The sequence below is a fragment of the Papio anubis genome, chromosome 3, assembly GCF_008728515.1.
Source record: "Papio anubis isolate 15944 chromosome 3, Panubis1.0, whole genome shotgun sequence".
NCBI lineage: Eukaryota > Metazoa > Chordata > Mammalia > Primates > Cercopithecidae > Papio > Papio anubis.
The window spans coordinates 175977008-175993346 of NC_044978.1; the positions used below are offsets into that span (position 1 = coordinate 175977008).

At 45.1% G+C, this 16339-nt stretch overlaps 1 protein-coding gene across 4 annotated transcripts in view; it reads left to right on the plus strand.

The window, feature by feature from the left end:
- CLNK (cytokine dependent hematopoietic cell linker) overlaps positions 1 to 16339 on the plus strand; it is a 244451-nt gene that overhangs the window by 129717 nt on the left and 98395 nt on the right. For all 4 annotated transcript variants that reach the window (XM_021938294.2, XM_021938297.2, XM_021938295.2 and 1 more), the window contains one exon: positions 4961 to 5032. In XM_021938294.2, the coding sequence (XP_021793986.2) occupies positions 4961 to 5032 (72 nt within the window). The remainder of the gene's footprint in view (positions 1 to 4960; positions 5033 to 16339) is intronic.

Consider the following 16339-nt stretch of genomic DNA (forward strand, 5'->3'; position numbering starts at 1 on the left):
ATGGAGAAGATGTCTTTAACTCTTGGAGTAGGCTTCCTGTACTTACTCTCCACCATCAACTTGCCGTGTCATCCATCTGGCAATTCAACCCCTCACTGGTTGTCACCACCTAGTGAAAGTATTCCTTGACTATACCATCACTTAAATATTTGACCAGCTTCTTCCTCCTTTTTCTTCTAGACCATATGTACAATTTTTATCATTGTGCCTATTGCATTGCTCGTGTTTGGATGTGAGTCTGATTCATTTCTTCGTCTCTTGGGACAGATGAGATGTTCAGTGCATGTCTTTTCCTGCGGCTGCCATAACAAATTGCCACAAATGTAAACGTACTGGCTGAATACAACGGAGATTTACTCTCACCGTTCTGGAGCCCGGAAGTCTGAAATCAACGTTTAGCTAGGGCCATGCTCCCTCCCATGCCTCTAGGGGAGAGTTCTTTCCTGCCTCTTCCAGCGTTTAGTGGCTCCAAGTGTTCCTTGATTTGTAGCAGCATCACTCCAATCTCCGCCATCTTCACATGGGTCTTTTCCGCAGCCTCTTCATAGAAGAACACCTTGCATTGTATTTAGAGCCCACTTTAACCCAAGATCATCTGATCTCAATATCCTTAGCTTAGTTACATTGTTAAAGACGTTTTTTCCAAATAAGGTCACATGTACAGTTTTTGGGTAGACATACACCTTGGTACACATTGTTAAACCCACATATCAATTCAACTACACTGAATTGGCTTCTATTAGGTCTACATGAAAAGTAATGAGGGTCTGCAAAGGGCAGTTTCACAGGGGAAATAAGATAGAGAAAATGCAAGGAAAATGTGAAGGAGGACTAGATGGGTGTCATTGAGCAGTCATGCAGGAGGGAGATGCAGAAAGGGAAAAGGAAATCAAAGATCACTGCCAAGTATTGGACCTGAAGGTGCTGGAAGGGTGCTCAAGCAGAGAGACTGGAGTGCGTAGGGTGATGTGCTCTGTTTTGGCAGAAGATGAAGTGATTGCAAGAACAATTATTTGGTTGGCCCACTGATGTTCTGTGCCTCAGTTTCCCCACAAGCCTATGGCACTTCCGGCTTTTCCAGGATGTGCTGAGCTCCTGGTGCAATCAATTAGCCTGCCTTCCTTCCCCAGAGGACGCTTGACCAGAGTCCGTGACAAGCAAATCGAGCAGCAGTTTAAAAAGCTTTATGTGATTCATTTCACTAGGTGGGTGGGATGGGCTGAGTGGACCGGAAATGCAGCTGGCCCCAAATGTTTGAGGCCTTGTAAAATGATGTGCGTCTACTTAGGAGACTAGTAAATGGTACTGTCCTCCCCAGGTGCGATAGCCAACTTGGGAACCTTGAGCATCTCCTTTCAAGGTCCGATATCAATTCAATGCAAAACAAACAATTTTGCCCTATTATGCGTAACATTCTTTAATAACATTTTCTGTTATTAAATTCTGATATGTTGAGAGTTTATAAATCTTTCACCATTCTATATTTTTTTAAAGTATATCTAAAATCTCAACACTTAGGATTCAGATTTAGGGCAGGGAGACCTGGTAATGCTTGTTGCTCTTTGTAAGCAGTTTACAAACAGGCTTTAACCACTTACTGTCTAGGTAGATGGCTCTTTATTTTCCAGCCTTGTTAATATTTTCCTTCAATAATCCACTGTAGGAAGAACAGCTCCTGCTCCCCATTCCCCATTCTCCCCACCTTCTTTCCTTCTCTCTCATGTGTCCCTTAGTTGCTTCCAGCTGGGCCTGCTCTGACTTCCTTTGCAACATAGCTGACACACACTCTCCAGGAGACGGGCGAACTGATGCGTAGCCCTGGTTCTACTCCCAACTAGCCTGGCCACCTGGAACTAAATCCCCTCCACTCTAGGGCCGCGTTTCCTCATCTGTAGCATGGAGCTGAGAAGAATGCCTGCCTATTTGCTACTCAGGCTTGCTGCAAACATGAAATAAAAAGAGAGTTTGAGTTCAGCTCTCTTCTTAAAGTTAAAAAGGCCAAAGCTGATTATCTAGAAAGGTCAGAGGTAGTTCCCAGTCTTTTGGGTTCTTGAGGCACCTAGGAAGAAGTTGAGAAATTCTCAGACTCTATCCCATACTCCTAAAATTGGCCTGGTTAAAGCCATTTAGGCAACTGTTATATGGGCTGTCAGAGCACAGAAATGGTGCCCATAACCTAGAGACACGATGAAACTGAGGGCTCCTTCTCAGTGCAGGGATAGGTCAGAATTCCTCTGGTATCAGACAGAGTCAAAGGACTCTATCCAATTAACGACATGGCTTGCTATTGTGTATAAGCCCAGACTCGCAGGCCATTTATGTATTTGTATCTAGGTATCTATTCATTATCTTACAAACATTCCTGCAAGCATGCAGGGTCAGTTATCCAGTGTTCTAGGAGAGAAAAAGATGCCCAGGCTACAACCTACCTTTGCAAGGCTCCAATGCAAGGGGACACAGACAGGTACATGTATAATGAATGCATGTACAGGGCATTTAACAATATTTGATTGTTTACTTGCTTATGGCTTGGCTCCCTAAATACACTAAAAGCTCCAGGAAGCAGTCTTCATCTATTCTTTAATTACTATACCCTATTGCCTAGTGCATTGCCTGATAAGGAATAAACCCAATAACTATTTGTTCAGTAAATGAATGATTGGACTCATGAACAAACGAAATGAATGGCAATAGAGAGGTATGCAAATGTACCAGAGGGACTCAAAGCGGAAGCACCAGGGAAGAATTCATAGGGAAGTAATATTTGAACTTGACCTTGAAGAATGAAAAGCATTTTGCCAGGCCCAGAGGAGGCAAAAAGAATAATTAGATCAATGATATGGGAGCATTAAGGAAAAAAAAGGTCTGGCCCAGAGGCCACAGTGTGGGATGACCTGGCAGAGAGAGACGGTAGCAGGAAATAAAGAAGCAACAGAAATGGGATTCCAGGCCACTGGGGCAGGAAACTTAGCTACCGTGGTTAAGAGTTTGGGTTTTCTCTTTCAGGAATAGAGAACTGATGAGGATTCTCAAGGAGGTGACTTGATAATATTCTGCTATTAATAATTACAAAGGTTGTGCTTGCTGCAGTTTGGTGTATGGATTGGAACCCCGGAGGCCAGGAAAGAAGTTGGGGTAGATGCTGGAAGTCAGCCTAGAGATACTGAAAGCAGAAGTAAGGCTGAATATATTAAATAGCTCAAGAAAGTGACAAAGAAGAGATAGAGTCAGGAGGCATTTGGGGACTCTGACTGTTAGGATCTGGTAACAGATTAGGATGATAGCAATGATAGAGGGGGAGGGGTGGGAAGACTCAAGGTTAGCACTCAGGCTACTGGTTTGGAAACCATGTGAGCAATGGATTCTCTCACTAGGAAAAAGTCCTGTGCCTGCTGGAGAATAACCAATTAGAAAGATCCAGAAAATAATTCAGTGTTCATGCCTGGAACTTAGTAGAGAAGTCAGAGTGCAGATGGAAATTTGCAAATTCAGCTGTATTTAGATAGAAAAAAAATGAATAATGAAATATGTGAAATAGTATAATAATGAAATTTTAAAATAAAAAATGGAAAAATGAAATTAATGATAATGAAATAAGCCATCATCTTTCTAGATGGTCAATATACACAGTAACAAAATATACCCAAACAACTCACAGATTTTTAAATGTATTACGTTCTATTCTATGGGCTACAGGCAAAGTCCAAGATGAAGAGAGAGCCTGAAGTCATCCTGAAGTATTTCCTGGACTTCTTTAGTTTTGTGTGTCCCTGTATGAGTGTCCACTCAGCTCCTCGGTGGACCAGGCACTGACCCAGTCCCTGGGGATGCTAAGTCCTGCAAATCTCTGCTTTAGTGGAGATGGCAGTTGAACAGTCAGATGTGAACACAAGTTACTAGTTAAAACAGAAGTAAAATTAAAACTCAGGCAAGTGCTGTGAAGGAGCGAGTCTGAGAGGTCGAGGAGGATTCTCTGAGGAGGTAGCACTTGAGCTGAGTTTGGAAGTAAGAGTTGCCATTAATAAGAAGGAAGACAAGGGCATCTGAGAAAGGGGGAACGGTACCTGAAAGGGCCCCGTGGGAGGGAGCAGAGAAAGTCCAAGGATCAGGAAGAGGCAAATTTGCTCCAAGTGGAACTGGGAGGACAAACAGGGTAGCTGAGCTAAGGAGGCTCTTGTCAGGAGCATTTGTGGAGGAAAAAAATCACCAGTTAGTGTTTGATAGAGCTCACGAAATGCCTGCAAAAGAAAGGAAAGTGTAGGAAACTTGGCTGATTAAATGAACTAGGAATGTATAACAATGATGCTTTATGACAGTGAATGTATTTAATGGATGTTAGCTAATTAACTCAATGAAAAATAAGTTAATCTCTTCATAGAAAGTGCCTTAGCAAACTGCCTAAATGATATGGGAGCTCAATAAATATTACTTGAATCAGAGCTGCTATTGCTAAATAGTCTGTCTTCCCACGTTGGATAATGTTTGCTAGATTTTTATGAAATTCAACAAACATAGGAAAGCATCTGAGACATTGCCTGGTTTATGGTTGCTGTCCCTCAAATTTCTTAACAGCCTCTCATCAACCGTGTGGCAAAAGTACGATATTCTTCATTTTACAGAGGAGACCGATACTGGCAGAGCTTGAGGACGGTACCAAGGTCACCCTGCTGATGAGGGAGAGGCAGCCCACATCCTTGTCTTGACTGGGCACTTCTTCTGCCCCACACTACTGTTTCCTGTAAAATAAAGCTCTTACATTTAAAAATTAAGTAATTGGATTACTTTAAACACAGATTTTCTTTAACCCTAGCGGTAATGCAAAGAGAGATTCAGAATTATGTGTGAGACATAATTACTTAAATCTGACTGGGTGGTTGTTTCTATGAATGAATGCACTTAATTAATTTTTCCCCTAGCTTCTTGCTATTTCCCAGCTATAATTTATTTTCTTTCATCCCAGGGGTAATAGAAGGACAACTAAAGAAGGAACCAACGATTTGAAATTCCAGAACTTCAGTCTGCCAAAAAACAGGTCAGAATATTTACTTGTTTATTAACAGAGGAGTGAAAATTTTAATTCTGTAGCAAATAAGCTGACCATCACACGCACGGAAACTGTCAATGTGATGGAATGACCTGTAGTGACTTAGAGGTCAGACAGAGACCAAGGTACAGGAGAAGGGTCTTGGCTGGGGTTGAGCAGCCAGAAGGTGTGTGATACAAAGTGAGGCTGAGAAGCCCCCACCTCCGCAGCTCTGCAGGCCAGGCCTCCTTCCACCCACCCCTCCCAGGTCTCCAAACAAGCCCAGAGAGAGCCAGTGATGGGGAGGCTTCTCTTCCTCTGCCAGTGAATGATTTGAATGATGGATCACGGATCCCGCCACACGTTTACCCTGGAGTCTCACAGCAAGCGGACAAGAGAGAGCCAAGTGCTTACATTGCTATTTCCTTTGTCCTTCTATTGAGAATAACGTTTGCTGAGCAGTGATGGCATCAAAACTTGCACAGGCTACTGAAAATGCAGAGACCAAAGACAAAGTGTCTCCCTCAAGGAGCTCGCAGACTAGTCAAAAATCTCAGAATGGAGTGCTAACTTGACTGAATTACTGACGAGAGACAAGACCTAAAGTCAAATCCAGCTGTGCACTGCCCAGCCCTGCCCAGCAGACTAAACCTGGGCCACATCCTCATGTGCAGAACTGTCTCTCTGATGCTCAGGTAGGACTCCCTGGCCAAGCATTCCTGGGGGTGGCTTCTGTTCCTAGAGGTACCCAAGGGTCCTTACAAGTTATATCAATCCTCATATCCCAATTCAAGTCCATCCAACAAACATCCTTCATTCCCTACTATGTGCCAGACACTATAAGCAGTCTTGGAATTCTAAAATGCTCTGGAATAAATAGTTCTCCTAAGCAGAGTAAATGAATGCTGGTAAGATGATAGAATACTTGAGGTGTTTTTGCAAAACCACTTTGAGTAGAGGGAAATTTGTGGCTGTTCTCAGACTTCTTTAATGTTTACATTAAATACATTTGAATAATGCATTTTAAGTCCATTTTCCTTATTTCTTGACAATAGCAAGAGATGGGAGATGGAAGGTTTAGAAGCCCTCCTTCAAATGGAGAGGGATGAAGCAATTACATACATCAAAGTAATATTTACAGTTACATTTGGAGGAAAAAAGACAGAGAGAGAAGAGCAGTGCTTTTTTCTGAAGCAAATTATTTCAAAATGTGTCATAGCATGCTCAAGATATATTAAAAAGAGCAACAGATGATGTTTTTGCAACCTGTTCTAAACTATTTATAAACCTAAATTTAAAAAAATCTATAGACATACAAATCTCTATACCACTGCATATTTTATAATGAATGCATTATATGAATATAAACTACTATTTGAGATATATAAATCAACTAAAAATGTCTGAAAACTACAAATTTGTATCTACCATATTCCTTGGTAAAAATTATAATTATCAACATTTGATGAGAAGGTAAGGAAGAAGCTACTTATGGGCAGCATTGCAGTGTAGAATGAGTCCATTGGATCAGGTTTTCAATCTCAGCTGACCTACTTATTAGCTGTGTGGCCCCAGACAAGCCTCTTTTTCCATTCCAACACCTCCTGTGTTTTAGAAGTGATATCTGAAGCCGAGCGTGGTGGCTCATGCCTGTAATCCCAGCACTCTGGGAGGCCGGGGCAGGCGGATCACCTGAGGTTGGGAGTTCGAGACCACTGACCAACATGAAGAAACCCTGGCTCCACTAAAAATACAAAATTAGCCAGGCGTGGTGGTGCATGCCTGTAGTCTGAGCTACTTGGGAGGCTGAGACAGGAGAATCACTTGAACCCGGTAGATGGAGGTTGCGGTGAGTCAAGATCAAGCCATTGCACTCCAGCCTCGGCAACAAGAGTAAAACTCCATCTCAAAAAGAAAAAAAAAAAAAAAAAAGAAATGGTATTTGAAAAAGTAGACTCTGTTGTTCATTATTGAATCTCTTGAGCCTTCCTGTGTCCACAGGATAAATGGATGACCTCTGAGGTGTGCTGGGAATAGAGTAGGTTCTCATTAAATAACGTGGGCTAATAGTCACTGAGTGGTCACTGTGTGCTAGGTGCTGTTCTAAGAGCTAATAGGTAACCCTTCCTGGATCCCAACAATTACACTCTTATTAGTTTCCTGTAACAGCCCAGAGAGGGTGAATAACTTCCCTCGAGGCTCAGTGGCTAGTCGCGATATGGTAAATGGCAGCTGTAATTATTACTAATATCAACAACCCTGGTGCTCCCCATCACTGCCCTCATGCTAGGTTGAGTGTGGGAGTTAACTCTCCTGCAGGCCCCCACAGCCCAACCACCCCAAGTTCAAAAGTGCCTTGATCTCCTGGTAATAAACAAAGCAAAACACCAAGTTGAGTGCTGGACCCCACTTGGATGATACGGCCTGGGAGGATCTCCAAGAAAAATACAGATCACATCCACATTCATTATCCATGATCTGTCTACAATATTGAAATGAATGTGTTTTTTAGCATCTCACTAAATCCCCAATACCCACTTTTATTTTGTACTGTTTCCTCATGTCCATAGTAAAAGAAAAACACCAACTGATGTTTCTCAATTAAATCCAAACTCCACTCAATAACTGAGCGCCCGATGTGCGCCAGAACCTTGGCATCCAATGTGCACCATAATCCTCTGAAGTAGGCATTCATATTCCCATTTACGATAGGGAAAAATAGTCTGAGGGAGGTTATATGTTTTTGTCACAGTCCCAGTGGAAAGGGGTACCAGATGGATTTGAATTCAGAGTCTAGCTTCAAGTCAAGTGGCATTTCTGGGATTTTTTTGGTTTGGTTTGGTTTGGTTTGGTTTGGTTTTGAGATAGTTTCGCTCTTGTTGCCCAGGCTGGAATGCAGTGGCACAATCTCAGCTCACTGCAACCTCCACCTCCCAGGTTCAAACGATTCTCCTGCCTCAGCCCCCCAAGTAGCTGGGATTACAGGCGTGTGCCAACACATTCGGCTAATTTTGTATTTTTAGTAGAGATGGGTTTCTCCAAGTTGGTCAGGCTAGTCTCGAACTCCCAACCTCAGGTGATCTGCCTGCCTTGGCCTCCCAAAATGCTGGGATTACAGGTGTGGGCCACCCACCGTGCCCAGCTCTGGGTTCTAAGTGATCAAAACTTTCTTATGTATATGTATATATATGTATATGTATATTCTTATTTATATGTATATGTCAGCATATACATATGAACGTAGATTTCTATTCTGATGAGTCACTAATCTGCTCCTATCAAGTCTCCCCACCATGAGGAAGGGGCATGTGCCCAGCCCTTCTGGAAAGCACAGCCACATTTACATCAGGGAGGCCTGGTAGCTGCGGTTCCTAGAGCGTGGGCCTGGGACCAGCAGCTTCAGCATCATCTGGGAACTTAGCATTGCTGATTCCCAGACTCTGGCCTACTGCACCAGAAGGGCAAGTGTTGGAGCCCAGGCACCCGTGTTGAAATAAGCCCTCCCTGGGGGTGCCAGTGTTTGCTCAAGTTAGAGAACCTCGGATGGAAGCATGGTTACCAGGAGTGTAAGCTTCCAAGTGGAGTGACAGGCCCCTGGGCTTGAATTTCGCTCTGCCCCTACTCACTGAGTGACAGTGAGTGGGGTGGAGGGAGGAAGATGGGAGGCAGAGGGTGGGGGGAGATTGGAAAAATGGTGGATGCAGGAGCTGTTTCCCCACTGGGGAAATGTCTGACTCCTTCCATTAACCTCCTTAAGTTCTCTTTGTTGGGCACTGGAAAAATCAAAGATGAACGAGACATAGTCCCTGACACCAGCATGCTCAGTATCTGGTGGGAAGCAGAAGAATGGGTGTGGAACTATAAAGTACATACATAACAGATCATAAGCCCGTGCCATGCACCATGGCAGACACAGACGCAGGCCCTAGGGAACAGGAGGTACACAGGATCAACCAGGGAGCTGAAGGGCTTGCCAAGTCCTCTCTCTCTAGTGAGCAGCGGCACCAAGGTTCTAATCCATGTCTTCACTTTCCAAGCACTAGTCTCCTTTCCTTCCTTTACTCTTGGCAGCGCTGCTAGGACAGTGTCACCACACTATCCACATTCAGACCCCTCCCATTCGTCACCTCATCGGCTATGGAGTTCTTCCTTTCTGCCACTAGCACCTGCAGCAATAGTTAGATCCAGGGGGGCAAAGTGCAGGCAGCCGTAATTTCTCAGGGCCCATGAGGCCCAGTCGTCATCCTTTGGAGACTGGAGTCCTCTTTTTGTTTTTCTGGGTTTTTTGTTGTGTTTTCTTTTGTTTTTTGAGACTGAGTCTCATGCTATCACCCAGGCTGGAGTGCAGTGGCGCTATCTCAGCTCACTGCAACCTCCACCTCCCGGGTTCAAGTGATTCTTGTGCCTCGGCCTCCTGAGTAGCTGGGATTACAGGCGCCCGACACCACGCCCAGCAAGTTTTGCATTTTTGGTAGAGACGGGGTTTCACCATATTAGCCAGGCTAATCTCGCACTCCTGGCCTCAAGTGATCCACCCACCTCAGCCTCCCAAAGAGCTGGGATTACAGGCGTGAGCCGCCGCGCCCCGCCTGGAGTCCTCTTCTATTCAGTGAACTAGGAGGCCCTCTACTGGGCCCCTTCAGCCAGGCAAGCCCAGGAGCCTGCTGGCCACAACCGCTGCCCGCTCTCCTGGCTGCTCTGGTCTGCCCCGCCTGCCCTGAGCCTCTGGAGCACTTAGAGAGCCATAAGGGTCACACTTCTCACTGTGGCCCACCTCACCATGTAGAAGGCAGAGTGCCGCCCTGAAAGGTGTCACAAGCAGAGAGCTTTGTGACAGGTCCTAGGTTCTTTCACAGAGGATGCAGAGAAGAAAATGTGGTGCTCCACTGGCTTTCTGGGAATTGTCCGCAAAGGTCTCCTACATAGTAGAGGCTCAGGCTGGGCGCTGTGGCTCACATCTGTAATCCCAACACTTTGGGAGGCTGAGATGGGCAGACCATTTGGGGTCAGGAGTTCCAGACCAGCCTGGCCAACATGGCGAAACCTGATCTCTACTAAAAATACTAAAATTAGCCAGGCATGGTAGTGGGTGCCTGTAATCCAAGCTACCAGGGAGGCTGAGGCAGGAGAATCCCTTGAACCTGGGAGGCAGGGGTTACAGTGAGCTGAGATCACATCACTGCACTCCAACCTGGGCGATAGAGTGAGACTCCACCTCAAAAGAAACTAACAAACAAATAAATAAATAAACAACAGAGTAGATGCTCGAGAAACATTGGCTGACGGGGGAGGAGGAAGAAGGGAGAATCAAGGCAGAACCCTAGGGTCTTATGTTATGGATAACCCTAGGACGCTGTTGATCTGTAGTATACCGAGAGCCTCCTATAATGCCTGGCATTACTAGATACTTAAACAGACGTGAAAAAGAAACTTTAATAGGGAAAGAAGGATAGAGAAAGGAGGAAGAAGACAGAGACCAAGTGGGGAAGTGGGGGAGGCTCAGAGAGTGGATGAAGGGATTTCAGGAGCTGCTCTGCCCACTAGAGGAATGTCTGAGCTATAACAGGTCTGGCAAATCATCCTGCTACTCTACTTGTCTGCTGCACAACCCATCAGAATGTCAAATATTTTTTTTTTCTTTTTTTTCTTTTTTTTTTTTTTTTAGACGGAGTCTCGCTCTGTCGCCCAGGCTGGAGTGCAGTGGCCGGATCTCAGCTCACTGCAAGCTCTGCCTCCCTGGTTCACACCATTCTCCTGCCTCAGCCTCCCGAGTAGCTGGGACTACAGGTGCCTGCCACCTCGCCCGCCTAGTTTTTTGTATTTTTTAGTAGAGACGGGTTTTCACCATGTTAGCCAGGATGGTCTCGATCTCCTGACCTCGTGATCCACCCGTCTCGGCCTCCCAAAGTGCTGGGATTAGAGGCTTGAGCCACCGCGCCCGGCCCTGTTTTCATTTTTTAATATGCGTTGGGAGCATTATAGCTTATAGGCACAGGACTATAGCTTATACAGACATGTTTTCTGCCCTCAAAGAACTTAAAGTAAAATTGAGGAAAGGAAAAAAACACAAGTAAAGTTTTACAATATGAGATTTAAATAATAAACTAATAATTAAATGTCATCTTCTAGATTTACTAAATGCATGATTCGAGCAAGAAGTGCCACAGTGTCTCAGAGGAGGGAGGAGACCAGACAGGCCCTGGCAGGGCAGGTTCTGAGGAGGTGGGAGCCTCACTCAGCCAGGAGGGTCTTGGGGGCATGAGCTTGATGAGAGTTCTGAGCGGCACCAAACACTTCCAGCGTTTTCCCCAGGTCCCCTTCAGGGAATTGAATGCCCCAAATATTTCTTATAAAAATAAAATAGGTAAGAGGAGAATTCTTGAAACCAATCAGGAATGCCTTCTAGAAAGAATGAACCCGTGGATTCACTTATTTAAAATGAGCCTTGGCCTGCTTCCATCTCGGGGTGAATTTCATCTGGATTGAGAGGGACTCTCCAATCTCTAATCTTGAAAATGTACAAGCGATTCCAGGGGAATTTAAGTGGCACTTGTGCACACACATGGAATAGGTTCCTACTACATGCTAGGCACTCCATCTGGCCTTGTCGGGATAGGACAGGTCAGCGTATAGACCCAGACATGATCTGCAGTGTATCTTTGGCCCATCTCGCTTTGGGATGCCCTCTTTTCTATGCTTCCCTCTACATGCGCCTGTGGCATTCATTCACTTATGCATTCACTCACTCTTACCCAGTCAGCACCATGTTGGTGTGCACATGCTCCAGGCACCATATTAGGCACCAGGCCTCCCTTTTAGAAGCCAGAGGTTCAGGGTAGGCAGTCTGAGAATTCCAGTCGCATTCTGTTCTAGTTATGTCAGTGTGAGTTCCATTACATAGGTACCAGGAATGTGCCCAGGTAAGGAGAAGAGGGCATCGGTGGCCACATGGGAAACAAGAAAAACAGTCTGTCCAGGCCATCACTACCTATTCCCTGAAATATTATAGAGTCCACTCCTTCTCTCTCAAATCAATGCTGTGTGTTCCTATGTTACCTCTGTGAGACACAGTTCTAAGCATTCTTCACTCTTGCAAACCTCCACACGACCTCTAGGATGAGGCTTTGCTCATTCATCCCTCCAGATTCCCTACTCTCTGAGCACACTGCATTTCCAAACCATAGTCCCCACAGCTCCATGATGCAAACGCTCCACCTTTGAGTGGTGGAGACAAAGGGGAGAGATGTATCATCAGACAGGCTCGGTGGGACTCCCAAGGGGGCTAACCTCAGCTAATCCATCTGCAAAATTAAAGGGTTCATTTATGGTGTTGAATGTCCCTTTTGGCACTAGTGATATTTTACAGTGGCCCTAAAATTGAGATAAAGATGCTTTCTACCAAGAACTGCTATGAGGTTTGAGTGAAATCATCTTTCTACAGTGCCCAGTTCCAGATGCAGTGCAGACATTCAACTAGAGGGAAGAAGGTGATGAATGCAGAAACTTTCCATCCTTCCTTGTTTTTATCTAGATTATATTTAAAATGAGTAACTCTTAGAAGTACAAATTGTCTTTCAAAAATTAGAGAGTCTTATTCTAGAGTCGCTTTCTAATTTCAGGCGACGAACTTAAAATGAGATGTGGAGCTGAACCAGTTAATTTCAGAGGTTTGGGAGAGAGAGAGAAGGCTGGCAGTGTGAAATCACCCTTATCATTTCCCAAGGGTTTTGCTGCTGAATTCTGGACTAGTAGTCGGTGCCTGGGGAGACCCAAAGGACTGCATACCACACTCGAGGAGGCAAAGAAAGATTCATCTCCATGCCAGGAGCTTGACCCTGGAGACAGAACCAAATCCCTCTCTATGGGACTGGAATAACACACCATCCAAACTCTGTTCCCATGGATAAGCAGAAGGCAAGCACGCCCTGTCTACTTCATCACAGCCAGTTCTGCTGGGCAGCAGGAGAGAAAAAAGTGGAAGAGGAGAAGGAGTTTACTTTAGCAGCCCTTAAAAATTAAAAATTATGAGAAGTATTAAATTATTTAAAAGTATTACAAATTGAAAATAATCCAGAATTTAAAATCTGTATTTGTAATGAGCTTTAAATATTAAAAAACACAGACCTCGAAAGGTCAGCCTTGTTCATTTCCTGTGCCACACACTTTCTTGTGACAGTGTTGACACCTGCTTATACACACCGGAAATAGAGAGGAAGGAAAAATTGCTTTCTTTAGGCCCAGCTGTGGAGGGGAACAGAGATAGGGAAGGCAGAAGGGTGGATGCCAACTTATAACACCATCCAGCTGTGGCCCGCTTGCACGTGGCCGTGTTATGGATGCTGTTGACAAAAGGCAGCCGGGGTGCATCCTTGTAATTCCCTGGCAAAAGGCAGCTTGCTAACACATGGGCCTTGCCTGAGCACAGATAGAGTACATCAAATCTCCATGAAGTTTGCTAGCAGTTCCTTTCATTAATCACCCTGGGCTGTCAAGTTGCAGAGTGTTAACACAGGAGTCCTTTCAGATAGCTCATCCGTTGCTTGTGTCAAGACAATGTCCACAATCCATCTAGACAAAACTATGGTGTTCGGGCCACCTCCCCTGATCCCCTCCCTCCCGGACCCTAGGCGGCTGGTCCCAGCCTTCCTCTTTTCCCTCCCCGCTTTGTTTCTGCAGCTCTCTGGCTCACAGCAGCAGGCTCAGCTGGAATAACAACACCATTCCCTGTTTGGCTGATGCTTCCTCTGCTAATTCACTTGGCTTGCACTGACGCACGGAGAGCCCCAGGGTGCATAATCCCGGAGGATGTGACATATGAATGAGCACCATTACTCTGGAGCCCCACTGAGAGGCAGAGTGGATCAGATAAGCCACTTTCAGACAGCTTTGACAATTGGGAGGAAGCTCCCAGACAAGAGAACTCTGCGGTCTACGTTGCTGCCATAGGCTTGTAAATAAGAAGGGATTTGGAGGGAGTCGGACAAATCCCAGCCCTGCCGATTGCTTGTGCCACTTCAGGCACGTTGCTGAACTCGTCTAAGTTTTAGTTGCAATCTGCAAAGTGGAGCTGCAAATGCCTAACAGCCTAAGTCTATGCCTTAAACTTACCCATCACCTCCAAAAGTTTCCTCCCACCCTCTTTACTTACTATTATGATTAAGTGTGTGCATGTCAAGAACAATTAATATAAGATTTACTCCCTTAGCAAAAATGCAATTATGTGATATGGTACCGTTAGGCGTAGGCACTATGCTGTCCAGTATATCTTGAGGACTTATTTATCTTGTCTAACCAAAGCTTTGTACCCTTTGACTAATATCTCCTCATTTTGTCCTCCGCCCAGCCCTTGGCAACCACCCTTCCACTCTGCCTCTATGAGTTTGACTATTTTAGAGGTATCATAAAAGCAGTATCATGTAACACTTATCCATTCACAAGTATATACTTATATCCAAACTCATCAAGTCATCTAGTTGTACACATTAACTATGTACAGCTTTTTGTATGTTAAAAATAATAAGTAAATAGGAACATTCTAAAAATTGTGAAAATGAATGTAAATGGGTTGAACAGACCATAAAAAAAAAAACTGCCTACCAGCCAGAGTTGAACCTATCTCAGTGCCCAAACAGGTGCTTACAAATACGGGTTATTTTATTTTCTGTTTGGTGCCACTCTTTTTAGATGTCAGAAGGCTTCAGTTCTGCCTCCAAGTGTCTGAGACTAGGAACAATCCGGTAGCCACTCTAGACCCCAGTTCTCCCATTTAAAAAGCTAACGAACTGGACGACATTCTCTCCAACATGCTTTTTAGCGCCAGTTTGTCTTTGATTCTAAAATCCAGGTAAGGCCAGGGTTGGAAGATAACGAGAACCCTAATTTAGAAGTCAAAGTTCCTTCTGGAATCTCAGAAACAGTTTGCCTTTTATTAGAAATTCCCGAGCTCCAGCCGCCTGCGCTGGAGGCTCTGCCTCTGATCAACGGGACGGCTTTTTACGCTTACATTAAGCTCCCTGTACACAGTCACAAAAACATATCATTTCCATTTCCCGTGTCATGAGTTGCAAGTCCTGGGCGCCTTTTGAGGCCTTAATCAAAGACCGAGATACCAGAGAAGAGGCCATATGTTTAAAGTGTCAAGAGAAAGCACTCAGGCCTCCGATAAATGATTTGCTCCTCACTGGCTGATTTACTGTTCATTTCTGCAGAACCTCCGGCAGCTTGAAAGGGCGCCAACTGTTAACCACAAGGGCTCTGAGGTCGCAGCTGCACGGTGCCTCCTAAGCAGGACTTGCCGTTTCCTATAGGCCTGGGGTAATGGAGACAGTAGGAACCGGGGAGGCGGATAGGCTGGTGTCAAATCCCTCAGTCTTAGAGGCTCTGTGGATTGGGCAAGTTGTAGAGCCCTCTGAATACCCCATTTCCTATTCTGTAAATTTGAGGCGGTAAGAGCGAGCCCACGGGTTATTTCGTTTTGGGGTTTAAAATGGTGAACAGAAGGCAGTAAGGTACGCTGAAGTCAGACTCAAGTCACAGACCGTGGTCTCCTGGTTACAAACGTCTTACTGCTTCACTATTCTGTGCCCAACGTCCCAGACACCGAAGAGACCTCATAAATATTTACACCTGGCGTGTGTTGCGATGTTCAATTAATTGCTCCTGTGACGCACTTTGAGTGCCTTGGAGGAAAGGTGTAATGCAAAGGCCTGGGATTATTAAAGGCACAAACAAGTCAGCTCACGGAAGCAGCGTCCTCAGGAGCCTTCCACTGCCTCGGGGCTTGTCAGAAAAGCCCAAAACCTAGGGAAAAAGTGTTTCCAAAAGGATCCCATCCAATGGTTGGATTGTGGCTGTGCAAAGACCTTGTCAGAAAATGAGGCCAGGCGCAGTGGCTCACACCTGTAATCCCAGCACTTTGGGAGGCCGAGGCGGGCAGATCATCTGAGGTTAGGAGTTCGAGACCAGCCAGGCCAACCTGATGAAACCCCGTCTCTACTAAAAATACAAAAAATTAGCCCAACGTGGGAGGTGGAGGTGGCAGTGAGCCAAGATTGTGTCATTGCACTCCAGCCTGGGCAACAGAGCGACACTCTGTCTCAAAAAAAAAGAAGAAAAAAAATAGGCAAAGACATGTACAGATAACTTACCAAAGAAGACACATAAATGGCCCAAAACCTTTTGGGAAAAAAGAAATTCAATCTCACTAGTCATCAAGGAAATGAAATGGGTAAAATGAGGAATCAAGTGCCATGTAGGCAAAGTGGTTATAAGGTATGGATTTAATGGTGGTGAGACCCAGTGAGACGAGCTCTTCAC